The 18,037-nt window shown below is 41.5% G+C and overlaps 2 protein-coding genes across 3 annotated transcripts; both read right to left on the reverse strand.

The window, feature by feature from the left end:
- Positions 1–2,549: 2,549 nt before the first annotated feature.
- wu:fb80c09 (sarcalumenin) lies at positions 2,550–9,851 on the reverse strand. 2 transcript variants are annotated; one of them, XM_038713988.1, is made up of 7 exons: positions 9,720–9,851; positions 8,453–8,533; positions 7,689–7,784; positions 6,550–6,666; positions 5,355–5,588; positions 4,433–4,782; positions 2,550–4,225 (listed from the first exon to the last, which is right to left on the reverse strand). In XM_038713988.1, the coding sequence occupies exons 1-7, from the start codon at positions 9,769–9,771 to the stop codon at positions 3,725–3,727; spliced, it is 1,431 nt and encodes a 476-aa protein (XP_038569916.1). In that variant the 5' UTR covers positions 9,772–9,851; the 3' UTR covers positions 2,550–3,724. The 2 variants fall into 2 exon arrangements, with proteins under 2 accessions (XP_038569916.1, XP_038569917.1); XM_038713989.1 differs by having other exon boundaries at positions 8,453–8,530; positions 9,720–9,841.
- A 260-nt stretch (positions 9,852–10,111) lies between these two features.
- On the reverse strand, positions 10,112–17,580 carry im:7148385 (cilia- and flagella-associated protein 251). Its single transcript, XM_038713990.1, has 2 exons — positions 17,509–17,580; positions 10,112–11,101 (listed from the first exon to the last, which is right to left on the reverse strand). The coding sequence occupies exons 1-2, from the start codon at positions 17,564–17,566 to the stop codon at positions 10,137–10,139; spliced, it is 1,023 nt and encodes a 340-aa protein (XP_038569918.1). The 5' UTR covers positions 17,567–17,580; the 3' UTR covers positions 10,112–10,136.
- Positions 17,581–18,037: the final 457 nt, after the last annotated feature.

Consider the following 18,037-nt stretch of genomic DNA (forward strand, 5'->3'; position numbering starts at 1 on the left):
AACTAATATTTTATATTTTTAATGTTGTTAGTCTAGTTGCCAGTAAAAGCGCTCTGACTGTATTTGAGGTGAGGTCAGGTTTAGTGAAAATAACAATAATAAGACAGATAATGAAAAGACAGATGGTAAAAACACTTGCAAACAGGCAAAATGTCATGCAGCAATGGTGTTTTTGTGTAAAGGGTTTTCTTGGAAATGCGGTCTTTATATTAATAAAAAAAAACAAAGCAGGAGTGAGATGGAAAGTGAATGTTCTTAACAATCCATTTTCTTTCATTACATTGTTTTAATGTAGTATTACCATTAACTTTAGAAGGCTATATTCCTATTTGTAGCACAATATATTCTGGGATGTGTTTAATACTGACCGTAGGGAAATAGTTTTTGACATTTCCACTATGCAAATAGACCACAGAATGTAGATATTAAAGAGCTATGAAAGGAACGTGTCACTTTGGCAAAATTGTAATCTCCAAGGCCAAATATACTGAAAAAAGGAAATACCAGGAATCAGGAATAAAGAAGAATGGTTTACTTTGCCTCGGTGAACTATTACACAATAAGAACTATCCAGGGCAAATCGTGCAGTGGAAACACGTATTCATGTCTAAGGCATGTATGTATTCATAGGCTATTAAATATTCAAGGTGGTATCTGCTTCATTAGCACTAATGGACACCACACTGGCATTTCTATGGACCATGTTGTATTATCAGGTGGAATCAGTGAGGAGATGAGATTGTGAACAGCAGATGAATAGCAAGAAGACACTCAAGGTAACAGAGTTATAGTGCTGATTCAGTACTTGTGAGTGTGTGTATCCTCATCCTTTGAAGAAGCAAAGATGTTTAAACTTTGAATCCAATAAACCAAGTAAGCCTCTACGCAAGTGTGTGTGTGTGTGTGTGTGTGTGTGTGTGTGTGTATGTGTGTACGTGTGTGTGTTTGAGCTTATGTTTGAGAGCTAACAAGAGAGGCCTGTTTATAGAGATAAAGCTGCACTGATAACTGTGTTAACAGAGTGCCTAAAACCTGGGAGCACATATTATACACAGAATATGAGCTCAAACACATATTTACACAGGTGTATTCATGCCGTGTGGCGCGCGAGTGTTTGTGTCATCCTGGTGTCGTTGATATGATATTCGTATGACTGCTGTGGGAAAATTAACTTCTTGCCTTAGAGCTCAGGGTCAGCTGTAGGACAGCTGCATATTTTCTTCCAAGTATTTGAGAGAAGTACCAGTGAGGAGACAAGATGCCAAAACATACGGTGACAAATAGGCCCGTATGACACTACTTGTGAAAGGATGGATTTCCTTGGAGCTAATGTATCCTAATGACTTTAGTGGTCCAGTGACTTTCCTCTAGTGCCACCAGCAGGTAAAAGTTTTCACTTTGGCTATCCTGTGAAATATCTCAACATCTACTCGATGGATTAACACAAAACTGTGTACAGACATTCCTGGTTCCCAGATGATGTATCCTAATGATTTTGGTGGTCCCTTGACTTTTCCTCTAGTGCACTAAGGGAAAATCAATGAATGGAAAGGATGCAAATATTTAGAATATTTATGTTACTGTCCACTGTGTCACTGAAGGGGTATCCACAGGACACTGACAGCCTTGAAGAGAAAATGTTTATAGAATAACTTCGGTTTGACCACCACCTGATGTATACCTGCTATAGCTTGACAATCAGACTGAATTGCCATTTAGACACACACTCACACACACACACAAACACACCCACACTCCTCTTGGCAGACAAAAAATGTATTCAATGCTTTGAATGAACTCACACCTGACTATTAACACAGAGATCCATCTCTGTATATATACAGTATATGTAAAGATTTAATCATAACAAACTATCAGCAGAGAAAAGTAAAACAACATTCATAGGCTAGGCAAATGGATTATCACTAAATGGATTAGCGTAACGATATAATTGTGTCCTCTTTTGATAAAATACCAATAAAGTACAGTACAGTATAGTTGCTAAAACTCTTGGAGATGTTTTCTCCATGTGTTTTATTTGTCCTTGTAGGGAATTTTCTCCTTTTCTCTTCCTTTCTTTGTATTAAAAGGTAAACTTGGGCAGCTGATATAAGTGATAAAAGTTTCTTTCTTCCATGCAACATGCCATGTCCTCTGCTGATTAACACGCTGAATAGAGGCGCCTCCTGGTGGCTGTTTTCAGTCACCGCAGGGTCTAATTAACCAACAGCTATCAAAAAAACATTGTTAATGGGTGCAGGGCTAACGCGTACTCACCCAGCTGTTACACCTTTATTCATGTTACTAATCCATACAACGCTGTTATGTATGAACAAGTTAGCCTGCTCTATTTTATGCTGAAGGTTTCTTTACTCCAGAGCAGAGTGTTGTGAGGATGAGAGCCAGTGCTTTTTGCTTGTGTTGAGCCTATACATTACTGCATTTTGGGGCTAAACAACCAAAAGATATGAATTATGCATTATATCTGTGAAAGAGATTTTATCTGTAGGCTAATTTCTTTGTGGCCTTACAAAGGAAACCAAGCCTGCTGAAGTTTTGTTGTTGTTTAATCAAAAGAAATCACTCAAAAGAATGACAATTACAAACAGACCTAAAAGAATGAGAAAAAGATGACATTTTTAAAGGAAATGCCCACGTGGTGTGCAGCCGTGTTGAGGTAAAACTAGCAACTGTTCAGAGGGCTGAAAAGGCCCAGTTGGCATTAAATACAGGCTTACATGAACAAAAAGCTACGATTAAATGACGGAGTTTTGAGGAGAATTCCTTGGTTGTATTCAGTCAATTCAGTCTCAGTGCAGAGAAGTGTTAAAATAAAACTTGTTTTTGTAATGAACGTAGTATATAGTACAATACAGACAAAACAATGACAGTACAGTATACAATAGTGCAACAGTGACAAAACATGGTTGAATCACTGCTAAATAAAACACTACGAGAGCACCCTATTTCATTGTCCCACCGTTTAAAATATGCGCCCTGCCATGATAACTACACTTGATTTAACTGTAAAAACACAGCACAGCAGTTTGACTGAATCTTCAGACTTTACAAACAACACAGAAGACAAAATTTACTGCATCACTGTAGGAGTACAATCACTGCTGGCATCTTACACTGAAGAAAAAAAAACTTTACAAACTTGAAAACAGTGAGATGTAAGAAGACAATCCTTCTCTGATTTCATTAACTTGAAACATTATATAAGAAGAGAGATGTTTTTTCTGTTATCATGTTTTGGAAGTTTGTTTCACCTGCAGACATTCATCACGTTTTGCAGACATTATTGGCTTCAGAAAGTTGCTGACAAGCCTCTTTTTCTGCAATTCTTTCTCTACAAAACCTTCTGACCTACCTAAGTATCAGGAGGGTGCACAGAACAGTGTGTACCAGAGAGTTGTTATACAGTCATAGAAAAGTATTTAAAAATCTGTTGGGTAAACTTCTCTGTCATCTACAACTTATCTGAACTGTCCCAAAGTAGTAAAAGCCACCTGGCTGGTACTCCATGCAGGTAAAAACAAGAAGGCCTATTAAGAAATATTCTGACCCAGGTCTACTTGGTACATCTTTGCACATTTCCACTCTCGTTCTCCCTGACTGCTCGGTCTCCCCATTGCTAGTCCTGAAGATCACAGCAGCAGGGATTATTTCAGGAAACCCATCTACCCCCTCTGTTCCTCATCCTGCGCCCCTCTCCTCCATCTCACTGCCTCCTCCAGCGATTCTTGGGTTTCTCCTCACACCCGGGACCCTCGCAGGTGCCAGGGAGTGGAGGCGGAGGTGTTGGCGCAGCCTTCGCTGGGGCAGGCGTGTCTGTGGCCTTGCTGACACTGCTGAGCAAAGCTGGAAGCTCGTGCGAGATGGCCCTCTCGATCTTCTCCAGCAGGCAGCCGCCGGTCCAGCTGCAGTGGGAGGAGAGCTGCTTGAGGCCAGACACCGGGTTCACACCGAAGAAGTCCTGGTAAGCCTCCTTGTTGGGCAGGTCAAACTTGCTAACGTTGGTTTTGGCCAGAATGGATTTGAAGATGTAGTACTTGTCCGGGTCATTGACAATGTCCTGGAACACCTCGTAGGGGTCGCTAAACCAGCCCAGCTTGTCATAGTAGGTCTGGAGGTAGCGGTCCACCAGCAGGGCGTGGATGCGCACACGGATCCCATGCTGGCGGATGAATGCGATCTTGTTCTCCATCTGATTCTCAATCACCTGCAGGGCAGAAGAGACGGAGGGAGGGAGAAAAGATAAACAGATAGAAGAGGGAATCACAAAGACATACAGAGAGGACTCTACCTCATGAGTGTACTGAGCTCTTGAAAATGTGGTTAGGATGAATGTAGCTGGAGTTTAATGAAGCAAACACCAAATCCAGATCTAAACTCAGGGAATCATATTGTCAACAGAAGCAAGTCATACCTGGTTGAGGTCCTCCAGCAGAGAGCTCTCCTCCTTCATGAAGAGCCCTCGGCTAGTGTCCATAGCGTAGTCCTGAGACCAGAAGGAGCTGACGTACACCCGAGGAGGCTCTGTAACATTGATCAGGGGCGCCATGCTCCAGAACAGGGCTCCGTAGACCCTCATCAGGTCCTGTGTGGAAAGGCTGTCGGCCTTGTTGAGGATGAGGCGAATCTGGGACTCGCGGCCCTTCATCTGCTTGAAAAGCATCTCCAACTCCCCACCCACGTCCAGCTTAGTGGGGTCGAACACCAGGAAGATCAGATCAGCTCGGTCGATGAACCATTGGCAGACCTCACTGTAGGGGTAACCTGAGGGAGAGGAGGGAGGAGAAGATAAAATACAAGAAAAGAAAAGTTTTAGATATAGGTAATACTTGTGTTGTTAATGGGCATTCTGGTTCAGGAAATTGCACATACAGTTGTACAGAGAAAATCTGGTGGTTTTCTGTAAAGATCCCTCAGCAGGTTCAAAACCCAGACCTTCACATTATACGGGTTTTCGCCCAATATGCTACAAGTTACACACACTGTATTGTGACACACCCATTAATCTGAATTCCTTGTTTTCTGCACAAAATCTTAGTGGTACCTCTATTATTCACTGCTATTCACTCGGTTATTCACTGCCTAATGATGCTCATGTCCGTTTGATGTTGCAGATCAGTGATTGAGATGTTCGATTAATTGGACTGCCAAAAAGAGCAGCTATTTTGATTAAATAGAAAGTTTCAACTAAAAATCCTATCGTCATAGATGTTGTGTCAAAAGCGTTTCCTTTCTGGCAGGCAACACTTTTAGCATGACAATGACACAAACAAAAGATTTTTAATATTGTCCATCTGCAGCTTTGACATAAAAATATTTCCATTAGTAACAGTCACCTCTCTCCTGCTGCTTGCGATTTTCAATGATGCCTGGCGTGTCAACGAAGGTGACCCTCTCCAGCAGCTTGTGGGGCATCTCGATGCCCACCAGCCGCTCCAGGAAGCCTTGGCCAAACTTCTCCAGGGGTGAGAAGGACCGGGAGCTGTCTGCTGCCATAACGATGCCCTCAATGGTCCGAGACTTCTCTCCGTGCATTATGACTGTGTACTCTGAGGTGGTGGGCTCAGCACCTGATGGAGGGATGAAGAGGGAAGGATTAAACACAATTTATATTGTATTTAACTGATATTTCATAGAATACATAAGGTAATACTTTACTGTACTAAAATAATTAATGCTTAATTCATTTTGCCTTGACTAAACATGTATTACTGCTGATGTGTGCTTAGGTAAGGCTAAATTAGTTAAGCACACAATTACATCTTCATATTTTCTGAGAACTAACAACAGCTAATGTTTAATCACTATCAATACATTAATTCAGCTTATGATGAACTATCGTAACAGATCGACAAAGATTTCACTCACAATAAGTAGATGTTATGGATCATTATTTGTATAAATTCTAAATTAGAAAAAGCACAATTTTTGAGTTTTGATGCTACTGCCTGGTCTGGTATGACTAGTAGCTCATGGTGGCTACTATAATATATGTTTGCAAACTCGATCTTACTTTACTTTACTAATTACTTTAACTAAATAGATATTGCTGTGTAACTGACATTACTGCATCACTTTGCTAACTTTAAGACTTGTCTCTACTTGTGTTAGTGTTACACTATGTCATAGAATGTCATAGATAATGAAATGTTAAAAAGCAAAGCGAGAAGCTAACATAGCCCACCTCACCAGGAGACATGTTTATTGTGTGGTCCCTCACTTTCAGTAACTTTGCCTAATGACAATATCTTTAATGTAAGTGAAATGTTGGAAAATAAAAGTGAATTTCATTGTGTTGCACAAGTTACATTTGAATGAAATTACAGTAAGTGCTGGGCATTGAATAAACATGAAAAGTAAAAGAGTGAGTAACTTAAGCAGCTTTTTTATAAATGAATATAATGAAGAATCATCATCACTACTCTGGTGATTTACACTTGTTATCGCTGGATAATAGCTGTGTGTCTGCTTCTTTTGTGTGCTCTCACTTACAAGCTATGTCACAAACAATCAGGATTTATCAGAATGAACCTGTGTAGAGTCCCTGTGAGGTGCCGTCAAGACCCAGCAGGTAGTTGATCATGGAGGACTTGCCGACACTCCACGGCCCCAGGAACAAAACCATTGGCTTAGAGGTGACCTCGCCGTCTGCACAGTTTGTGACAAACACAAGCACCGAAAGAGAAGGTTTGAGAGAGAGAAAGAACCAACCTGGAAAATTTGCTTTAGAAAAAAAGTATTGCATCATTAAGCCATGTGGAGCTGCAACAAATATCTTGTTGAATGCAAGGCTCCTAATTTATTACATTTTGGGTTTCAAACACCTCAAACATGCAGTGTTTGCATAATCTCTTGAACAAAGCCGAGCTGTGTTTGGTGAGCTGTAAAGATTTCACCACATCTGGTTGATGTTTGCGAATCTGTTGATCTCTAGATCCATACAACACATTTGCCGAGAAAAACTTATCTCAACAAGGACTGGCCAGACTTTTCGCCTGACACTCCATGCATTCTGATTGTGTACACGTCTTCCCATTCTGCACCACAAGGGGTCTCACAGTCACAAGGCACAGTTTGAAGTCCTCCTCCTGCTCCTTAGCACACAAATAATTCTCCCTGCCCTCAAGTGTGATGGAACAAAGTTGTAGGGAGTCTGGCCCACACACCTTTCCCATTAATTTTCAGCACAGAGTCCTTTTTGTGCTTCTCTGTGTGACTGGTTTGAATAATATCAGCTCCTGGCTCTATTTCTTCCTAATTATTACTGCATGGTGCGGTGAACTGATACAGGTTAAGATTAAGGTTAACTGTTGGATAATGAAAATGCTAAATAAGCAAGTATCAGCTTGCTTATTTATAATACCATTATGCAGAATAATGATATATTTTGTGGACTTGGTACCAGAGTTGTGATGCCTGACTAATACTCACAACAAAATGTCAAGGGGAAGGATTTGAAATACAAATGATCAGAATTGTTTTTTGTTATTATTATTTCCAATTGTACACTACAGCAGTCATAAAACATAAACAGACAAAAAACGGTTGCTGATGTGGGCCTGCAAGCCCGTTGAGACACTGTTGGTGATATTTGCCTATGCAAACAAACTACTGTAAATGCTTCTGTACGTGCGGTTGTAAGTGTAACCACCTATTGGAAGCTGTTTTACCTGTGACTTCATGCTGCCTGAGCTCATTGTACTTGTAGGCTTGCTCCATTGGCTTGATGGCAGTGTGGTAGATGTTCAGCAGCTTCTTCATAGCAGCTGGAGAAAGAGTGCGAAAGAGAGAGAGAGAGAGAGAGAGAGAGAGAGAGAGTTATTAATGTGCTTGCTACTATTACCGATTACAACAATTGCTTTGGCAGTACATGATGAATCGCCCTCATAAAGTTTATTAAATCGAGCTGAGGTGATTAGGCGACTGGCTCTGTTGCAGCACTTTGGCCTCTCTGAAATGAACCAATCTGTTTTAAAAGAACAAAGAGGCTTTTATGCCGAGGACAGAGTTACGCTTTTGCACTGATTAATCACCTGCCTCAAGACATGTCTGCACGCTCACACACACATACACACAGGCATACATAGTATTCACAATCTCACATAGCAGCCCCAGGACCTAGACATCATGAAGCAATTTTCAGAATGGGTTCGGCAGAAAAGTCCACAAAATTGTCTCAAACTTCCTTTCATTCACATGCAAACACATCTGGGGGGGGGGGGGTTCCGTTGAGAAAGTAGCTGTAAACAATCATTTCAATTCAGAACTTCAGGCATTTCCGCAGCAAAGTTCAGAGAGACATTTGGAACATCCGATTTTTGATCAGTAGGCGGTGTTGGTGGGAGTGATGCTAGTCTTTCACGTGCAAGGAGAGAAATTCAGACCTGCATATTATCTTACACCACAATTTTTTTTAGATGTCTTTGTTCCTTACCTGAAAACTCTGCTGAGGGTTCAGCAGCAGCCAATCGCAGCGTGTCCTCAATGTGGGAGCGGTCCCTCAGTGCCAGGCCTGCTGATAATGGAGGAGGAGGATCAGACTGTCAGACATGCATTCACCTGTGACTGCAGTAATGTAGTAATGCTTACTCTAAAAGTGTGATATAAATAAAGTTTATTATAATCTGACAAAGAAGACCTGGATTTTATTTTGGACACATGTGACATGACACATGTGACATGAACCACATTCTCTTATCCACTAAAGCTGTCAAAGACAATTAGTAAAAACTTACATGGCATGGTTACAAAATAAATGTGTTCTCCCAGGTAAATGGTTTCCCAAGCTGTGTGACCAGACCAAAACTGTTAAATCATGCTGTTGTCCATCCATCCATGTCTATTCCCTTCCTCTGCTAATTTTAGGGCCCGATCACCAACTGGTGCAAGGGGCTAAAGGTGCATGAACACTGCACACATGTCAGAAGTGGCGAAAATGTACGCATGGCTGTGACAAAATTGCTCGAGAACGACCCGTACAGAGCAGCAGCATGTTTCATCTAGTTGTAAGAAATCTGGGAAATAGATGTATCATCTCTAGATCCACAAAAAAGCGCCTCTGGGAGCCATAACTTGATGAATAGTTCATTAGAATGAAATTGCTAGCTTAAAAAGACAAAGATGAGGATAAACACCAGTCACAGGTGTCTCTATTAATGGCCTTTTACTACTCTTTATAGCATTTATGAATGATTTACCAACCATTAATAAAGCCATTAATTACAACTTAGAAACAACTGATAAAGTATGCCTTAGAGAGTAGATGCAGATCCTTAAACAACACCAACATTGATGTAAAGTTTCCAAATTCTTCTGGATGTGTATGTTTTTTCAAAATATAATAATAAATATATTATAATAAATAAAATAAAATTTCAAAACGTTGTGTTTTGTCATCTCAAATTCGAACAAAAATGATTAGTTTGTGATCAAATGAAAAATAGTTTTTGACAACTGATATTGAACCAGTTCAGAGATTACAGAATAACAATAATAAATACAATTTCTTCTATATATGTGTATATCCAGTTTGGTCAACAGATACAGTCGTCTCAACTCACTGGTGACAAAGCAACAAAAACAACCCAGTTTTATCTAAAGTCTAACAGGATCCCTCCAGGGAAACGTTTAAGTTGTACCTGTTGAGATGACTACAGAAAAGATTAGACTTATAAGACCCAGGTGGTGTTACCATTTTGTACCTTTGGTTTGAGACTGTGCAGGCTCCTCTGCAGTCACCTCCACCACTGTCATTTCATGCGCATCAACAGGTGCCTCCACAGGAGCCTCCTCCGCTGTGGTTTCCACTGATTCCTCTTCCACAGCCACATCCTCTACAGATTCTGGTGTGACCTCCACTACAACAGGCTCTGGCTCCACGATCTCTGGTTCTGGTTCAGGCTCTGAAATTACCTCAGGCTCTGTAACCACTTCGATCCCAGACTCTGCGGTCACCTCCGGTTCTGAAACGACTTCAGGCTCTGGCTCTGCAGTCACCTCCGGTTCTGAAACAACTTCAGGCTCTGGCTCTTCAGTCACCTCCGGTTCTGAAACGACTTCAGGCTCTGGCTCTGCAGTCACCTCCGGATCTGAAACGACTTCAGGCTCTGGCTCTTCAGTCACCTCGGTTCTGAAACGACTTCAGGCTCTGGCTCTGCAGTCACCTCCGGATCTGAAACGACTTCAGGCTCTGGCTCTTCAGTCACCTCTGGTTCTGAAACGACTTCAGGCTCTGGCTCTTCAGTCACCTCCGGGTCTGAAATTACTTCAGGCTCTGGCTCTTCAGTCACCTCCGGTTCTGGTTCATCTACAGATTCTGCTGTCACTTCTGGCTCTGTTTCCTCAGGTTCAGGGTCTGTTTGAGGAAGCTCAGCTGCTTCTGGTTCAGATTCAGCCGCTGTGACCTCTTTCTCAGCTGTGTCCTCAGCAGTGGTATCTTCCTCCTCTGCAGCCTTGTGTATGAAAGTTTCCACACTTTCCTCCTCAGCTGCTGCCTCTGTATCCTCCTGTGTGTCTGCTTCTTCTTCAGCAGGTTCTTCCTCTTCTGCAACTTCTTCCTGTGGTTCATTCACTTCCTCATCCTCATGGGACAACTCCTCCTCTGCTTCTTCCTCTCCTTCCTCAGTTTTCTCCTCCTCTTCCTCAACCTCAGCTACTGTCTCCTCCTGTTCCACTTCCTCCTCCACTGACTCAGCCTCCTCTACAGGCTCTGTCTCAGCCTCCTCCTCAGATGTCACCTCCTCTTCTTCTGCCTCTTCCTGGGAAGCTGCCTCCTCCTGCTCCCCTTCTCCATCACTAGTCACCTCCTCAGTGGAAGCTTCCTCCTCCGCAGGAGCTGCCGCTTCCTCCTCCTCCACTTCATGCTCTGAGAAGGAAGCAGGCTCTTCTTCAGTGTCTAAAGCTGATGGGGGTTTGCAGGGCTGGCACATGGCCCTCTCTGGGGCCGGGGTGTCATTGGAGGAGCTCTGACTGGCGTGCTCCTCTGTTGCCTCACATCCACAGGAGAAGAGGTCTCCCTCTGACTGCTGAAGCTGCAGACGCACCCGAGGCTCCTCATCATGGATGGAGGAGCCTGCCAAGAGATCTTAGAGGAGAGGAGGAAATGTGATTAAACAAGATAATCTCCTGCGCTGGTGTCTCCTTCCAAAAACATTTCAGGTTATAAAAACATTTTGAAAGTATGAGAGTCTTTGATCAGTTTAACACCAAGACAAATAAGATCTTGGAATAAAAATGTAAAATTCATCCTTCATCAGAACACTTCATCATTATCATGTTCAGAAATAAACTTTCTGGACAAAACATATGCACGCACCGTTTACATTCCACCTTATTAATTAATTAAGCTTGGGGGAAAAGTGTGTTAAGTGAGGATACTTATAAAGACTGAAATGTTTTCTTCAAAACAATATGCATCCATAAGGCTGAAAAACACGAGACAAAACAAATGCTTTGGAATGTATTTCTGACCAACCAGACTGCACGGTGTAAACTAGCTGGACATCTGCAGACCAGTCACCTTTGTTTGTTATGTCACTGCGCAAGAACAGTGCAGATCAGATGTTCTCTACCTCCCAGATTTACGACTCAGATTTCAACTCCTTGAATGGTGACACTAAAGCATGGACTATTTGGGGCAGACGTGCAGTGGACAGTTGTGTAGGAATCTAAAAGAAGCCTGAGCTGAGTGGACAGCGTGGCTTGGAATAGAATAATGTATTTATTATCATTGTATAAATACATTACTGTTGTCATGTTTTATGTAATTAATTAATCAAAATGGAGCTTACCGCATAAACAGGTCACACTGCTGTGTTTCTACTGTTCAAAACATCCAAGCCACTGGAGAACGAATGAATTTAGGCTTAATCCTTTTTTCAAACATGTAAACTTACTCTCCCTCATGTTTTCTATTTCAAAGCAATTTTAGTGTTTCAAAACTCAATCTTTTTGGAATAAGGAAAAATCGGTTTAAGCTGTGCAAACACAACTAAACCCAAGCTGAAAGCTGTAAGCGTGACAGGTGCGAAGGCCAGCACAGACAATTACTAGACTACTACTCAGTGTTTCTCCAGAATTACACAATTTCTTTGTCAGAAAAGATACAGAAACTGGATTTAGACCATGAAAACGAAACATTCTAAAAATCCAAAATACTATAATGCTAGTTCTGGCAATAATTCGAACAACTATGCAATAAATGTACTGTACATTATACTGTATATGTTACAATCTGATTCAGTACTTCTATTTACAATCATAGTCAGTGCAATGTTCAACAGGCACAGTGACTTTCTACACTTACTTACATTAGTGGATGGTGAGATTATATTTTGAGTGGTATAATTTTCATAGACATAAAGTTTACTTTTGGCAAAGCCAAAGACAGTTTCATTGTTTCTCTCCGGTCAATAAAATACAGGACAAGATATTTACAAGCTGCTTGCACACTCAGTCCAGATAACATCCAGGTAAGCGTCACCATCCCTCAGCATCATATAGCTGATTACAGTTTTTATAGCACATCCACAGCTAAAACAGGGAACTCCCCACACCACACGCATACATACATTAGCTACTCTTCACAACCACAGTGTACAAAGAGCACTAGGCCATGACCTCTATTTAATTATAACCGTCCGTTCTTAAGATTGAGGAACGGACAGTACACAGTGTGATTTGAGGCAGCTAAATGCATGTCTACAGTTCAAGTTACAAGACAGGGTCAGCATGTGGGATGAAGACTAATAGCCGTGGGCAGCTGTCTGGGGTTTTACACGTCTGTAAGGCTTCTGGATCAGTCCCCATCATGAGCAATCAGGCTAATGCTAAGGAAGAAGCTAATACATGTGCTGATACCTTTAAATACTCTTACACTGTTAAACCTGCAGTAACTTGGTGAATGTGAGTCGAATATTCACTCTCTTTTAGCTCTGTTTCTGTCTACACCAACCCCTTTAGTTGCTACATGATCCACTATTTTCACTATGTTGAGGACTGAGCAGGCAACATAAGGGGAAACACCTGTGTGGGGGGTTGTAGGGGGCTTTAGCAAGTTGGACTGTAATTAATCTGGACCAACAAATCAGAAGTGAGTCAACAAGAAAAAGGAAGTATTGTGCAGTACTAATGTTATCCTTACATTTATAGTAATTTGTAAAATAAACAATTTATTACGTTATAGCTTTGAGTTCATATCATCCAGCCTTACCCCAGAGGACAAATAAAAATATGTTTTTCAGCTGTGGATTATATGTAACTTGAATGGGCATTACCAACAGCAACAGATCTTTTCATACCAAAGACTTCGTCTTCATGTTGCAAAGAAAAGCACTGGTAAAAATGTATAAAATAAAGAATGTCTTGTTTTCATTTAGGTGTCCTGGTATTGTGCATGCTGCCTCACTGGCATGGCATACTGAACCACATAAATGGAACAGAGCCCTCATTAGTGTAATTATTTACACCTGTGCGTTTCATGGTATGACATTTCAAAATGTCTGCCATCAAAAAGTCTACAGCACTAAAACAAATACATATATTTCACATTAATTCATTTAACTGACGCTTTTATCCAAGGCGACTTACAATTACTATATATGACAGAGGTCGCACCTCTCTGGAGCAACTAGGGGTTAAGTGTCTTGCTCAGGGACTTATTGTTTCACTGCATGTAGCAGTTAATTGTAATGTGAATGCTACAAGTAGAGTAAAACCAGTGGATTTCCTGTGCTTGGCAAGGCCATCACTGATCACAATGGTAATGCGTTCAAATTGGCTAAAGAGTCCAAGCCTCAAATCAAAATCATTCAAGACATAACAAATTAGATCCAGCAGAAAATTGGAGGTTTAAGGGTCTACCGATATTTATCAAGCCAGGTTTATTCCTTCAAGGGTTATTTTGACAGTTTCAGGGAGAGATGGTGTGAGAAAGAGAATATTCATGGTGTGTACCCCCTCGCTGTCATTGGCAAAAGTCAAGGTATGAGCCTGTCAGGCCCTTTGTGCTGATGAGGAAGGTGCACGGTAATACTGTTGTGATCGAGCCACAAGGGAGGTTTGGATGCTGTCCAAAGACATAGTGCTACAGCATCGTCTGCGTTGTAACATGAACAGCAGCAGCAGCCAAGATCTTGAAGTGTGTTGGTGAATATGGGTTGCCAAAATTAAGTGACACTGCATAACAAGATCCGTCCCCAAGATCCGTCCCCTAGTGTCCATTTACTGGTTTGTTTATGTTATAGTGAATAAGGTAAATGTGCTAAAGGTTGTGTGAGTTAGGTCTCAGATTTTGATCCATTAATTTCCTGGTTTATGTAGGAAGCAGATATTTGTGCACCTTGATGCACAATGCTGTATTTCTACAGTAGGTGTTAAATGCGCACACAACATTAAAATGTATAACAACTGATAAATAGTTATGACGATAAAGTGGAGAGATCATTTTCTGCTGTGCTAGTGGCCAATCCATGGTTAAATTAAATTAAAGTTAACATAGTTAGGTAAGATTAGAAAGTAGTGGCAGTGGAGGAGGGAAACATGAGAGAGAGAATACAAGTGAAAATAAATTGGGATCTTTGAGACATATTAGATTAAAGAGGGGACGTTTTAGCAGACAAATGCACACAAAACAATACATTACTGAATTATTTGGGAAGACCAAACAAGCAGAATCCAAAGTAGGTTTTCTGTTTTTAATCACGATAGCATCGTGGGTCTAGGCACGGCATTGTGGGTCTTTTGGTTAGTCTGTCCATCACTTTGGTGTAACCTGACACGTCTCAACATCTACTGGGTTGACATTCAAATGAGGATGAATACCGATAATGTGGTGATCCTCTGACTTTTCATCTATCATCTAGCCAAAAATTTAATTTGTCCAACATGTCTACTTTGGTTTATGACCACATACCTGCAAAGTTAATGACATCGCAAACATTCATCCAGCTAAAAATTGTCTAAATTATTACTCTCAGTCTCTTAGCTTACATGTAAATATTTGTTCCCATGGCCCTGCTGCACACAGGTCAAACTGCAGTCTTGTGGACTCATGGACACCAGATGGCATGGCCACTATCACTTAAATGTGTTTTGGTCTCCACCAGCTACTGGGGAAAATATCTGGCTCTTTAGCTGCTAAATCCTAGATTAAGTTCACCAGCTGTCTCCAGCTTTGTCTGTCTGCTGCTTTGATGCTGAGCAGATAGAGCACAGTTCTTCTTGGTTGAAAACAGCTGTCTGCTTTGATTGGAAAAACAGTTCAGTTCCATACACAGTCATTTTTGTTAATAAAAAAGACATTAGTTGGTGCAGTTTTAAATATGATCCTCATACCTGTCTTACATTTATTTGCAATGTCACTTTTGTAATTTAAGTAGATTAGATTTTTCTGAAAACAAAAAGTATGTTGTGTGATTATTCATGCCTGGGCAGAGCATAGTGTCGTGGGGACAGAACGGGACAGGTGCCTGGGTGCTGGTTAGTACATCTTTGAGACAGAAATAGTCCCACAATGAGTCAGAGGGTGAAAAGAAGGACGGATAATTCCTCTCCTATTTTCAGGAAGTGTGGCGCTCTCTTCCTCCTCCTCGTTGTCAGGAGGCTGGTCTGCAACTCTGCTGCACTATTGCTCCCATTCCCTGCAATATCGTGTAGCTGTGAGTGACTCAGTATCTCTTTAAAGACCGGGAACGATAAATGCATCAGCACTAGCACTGATGACAGGCACCCTGCTTACTGTGTAGCCGTTTCTAGCCGTAAGTGCCTAAAGTGCACAGGAATGCAAACATGCAGCCAGCAGTGGCTTTGCATTTCTGGCTCATTTAAAAGGCCTAAGGTTAAGTGGTGTGCTTTCTAATTTTTTAAGTCTACACAACCTTTTTAAGCTCTATTTATCTGTCATAGCTGCAGCACCGTTTCTTTTTGCATGTACACAGATAAACATGTAAAACTAACCTATTTATCTCATCACTGTACATTATATTTTTCTCAAGTGCCACACTTTCTAAGACATGCCCACACTCACACAAATCTAAATTTAAATTCAAATCTATTTATTTCCATTCACTTCAACTTTAATAGCATTTGATTGTCTAGTTATGTAACTTTAAACAGTCCAACTGTTTGACTTCTGAACTCTGGTCCCTGATCCTACAAGCCCTCCGCAGTGGTCTCTCATGCCTATTTTAGCTGGGACAACCCCTTGACATGGACCCTGCTGACTGGAATGACAAATTAGCAGCTCTGCAGACAGGGCAGAGCGGGAGTGATGAGGCTTTATTGAGACATTTAATGCAGCACCGACTGTAGTTCTCTGACTTTATGATGGTCTTGTCACTTCAAGCACAGGCGCCTGAGTATGTCTTTGTATGTGTATATAATGTAGATGTGTACATAGATGTATGCATTCCTGAGAGTCCTAAAGAGATGTGTATTCGTGCGTGGCATTGGTGACCGCAGTATCTGGTGACTTCATCTGACTGACACCTGACACCTGACCACGGCAACTTGTGGAGGCCAAATTGAACCAGTGCAAGGACAGACAAGGGTATTCTCTGCCTCTACTTTAACCAAGCATGACAAGTCACTTTAACAGTCACTGTCAACTAGCAGTCAACTGTGACGTGTAAACCTCTATAGTTTGAATTATCTATCACTAGTGGCAAAGCTGCCATTTCTGATTTGCTCTGTTTAAAAATGTATATTCATTCATTTGACATGGAGTGAAAGGTAAGCCTGTAAAACATCAAGTGGCAAAATCCCACTTGAGCACTGACTGGTAGAGTTACACACGCGGGTGCAACTGCTGTGAAAAGGCCGTCAAACTGAAATAGATCCAGTGGGAAAACTAATAATTTCAGACAGCTTTTTCTTTGGCTGCAGCTGCGAGTGTGACTCTCTGTAGTGAGTCCAAGAACACTCTGTCAGTGCTGCCACTTTGTTTCTCTACAGGGCAGAGACAATAAGCAACAGACAGGACAGTTTCCATCAGCTGGTGTCGCACCTCAGGCCTGACTTTTATACTTGTATAAGCATGACTCACTGGACTTTCCCAGCCCAATCAACTGAGTTTACCTCTGCTGTGGTGTGTATAGATGTCCATCAAAATTTTGGAACGCATTACAACCTAACTTTTGCAACATTTCGGCCATGAAATACACACACTGGCAGGAAGCAAAATGATCAATTAATAGGTAATAAGTGGCACAAATTGCATTGCACATGTATACAATTATCATATAGCTCAACAACAAAAAAAGATACTGATCTTTTAACCTTTTCTTCAGTGATAACTTATAAAATCATTGCCAACAGTCAACTCTCAGCGACACATACAAAGCTCTGTGTTTAAAGGCACAGGCTAAGTACACACTGTATGTAGCTATCCAACTGGAATCAGCATTTACATTTCACACACCACACCTAAAATACATCCAGCAGCGCTCAAATCATGAAATACTTCACCTAACCCCCAGTGCCCTCCACTCATACCTGCAGCAGAAAGGGCCAGCAGAGACAGCAAGCAGCATACAGACAGCAGAGACTTCATTTTGGCTGCCAGGGGCCTTTACCTCATCTCCCCCAGCTATATATACTGCTCTGGCTGAAGGTCAGAGGGCAAGCCAGTGGAGGTGGCACCCAGCAACTGCACCCGCATCGGCCATTGTGTGTCAGAACAGCTGTCTGGCCCAATCAGGAATGTTGAGAGCAGAAAGAACTGGCTGGGCATGTTGTGGTCTTGTACTTTTATCACTTATTGTGTAAAAGTCATTTACTTTAAGAGTAGATTGTATGAGCTCATCTGTACAACTTTTAATTATCAATACCATCAAGTAGTGTATTTATTGCTTTCTACACCAACATGATAAAGATGATAAAAAAAAGAATTTCCCCCATGTGGAACATGCACATTTTTCACAGCTGGGGTTCTCTAGTAACTGTGGTCTTACTAAACTGAGGTCTGTGTGCCACCTGTGTTTATCAGAGCTGCTACAAAATTAGAAGTCTCTCAGTGTCACCA

The sequence above is a fragment of the Micropterus salmoides genome, unplaced genomic scaffold (assembly GCF_014851395.1).
Source record: "Micropterus salmoides isolate LMB-PRFRI ecotype aquatic unplaced genomic scaffold, ASM1485139v1 Ms_hic_scaffold_12, whole genome shotgun sequence".
NCBI lineage: Eukaryota > Metazoa > Chordata > Actinopteri > Centrarchiformes > Centrarchidae > Micropterus > Micropterus salmoides.

Coding starts and splice junctions, on each gene's coding strand:
- wu:fb80c09 (XM_038713988.1), bottom strand. CDS start 9,771: ATGACAGTGGTGGAGGTGACTGCAGAGGAGCCTGCACAGTCTCAAACC. Junction 7,785..8,452: donor ACCCTCAGCAGAGTTTTCAG/GTAAGGAACAAA, acceptor CTCTTTCTCCAG/CTGCTATGAAGAAGCTGCTG. Junction 4,226..4,432: donor TGCTGGAGGACCTCAACCAG/GTATGACTTGCT, acceptor TCTGCCCTGCAG/GTGATTGAGAATCAGATGGA.
- im:7148385 (XM_038713990.1), bottom strand. CDS start 17,566: ATGAAGTCTCTGCTGTCTGTATGCTGCTTGCTGTCTCTGCTGGCCCTT. Junction 11,102..17,508: donor GCTGGCCCTTTCTGCTGCAG/GTATGAGTGGAG, acceptor CTCTCCTCTAAG/ATCTCTTGGCAGGCTCCTCC.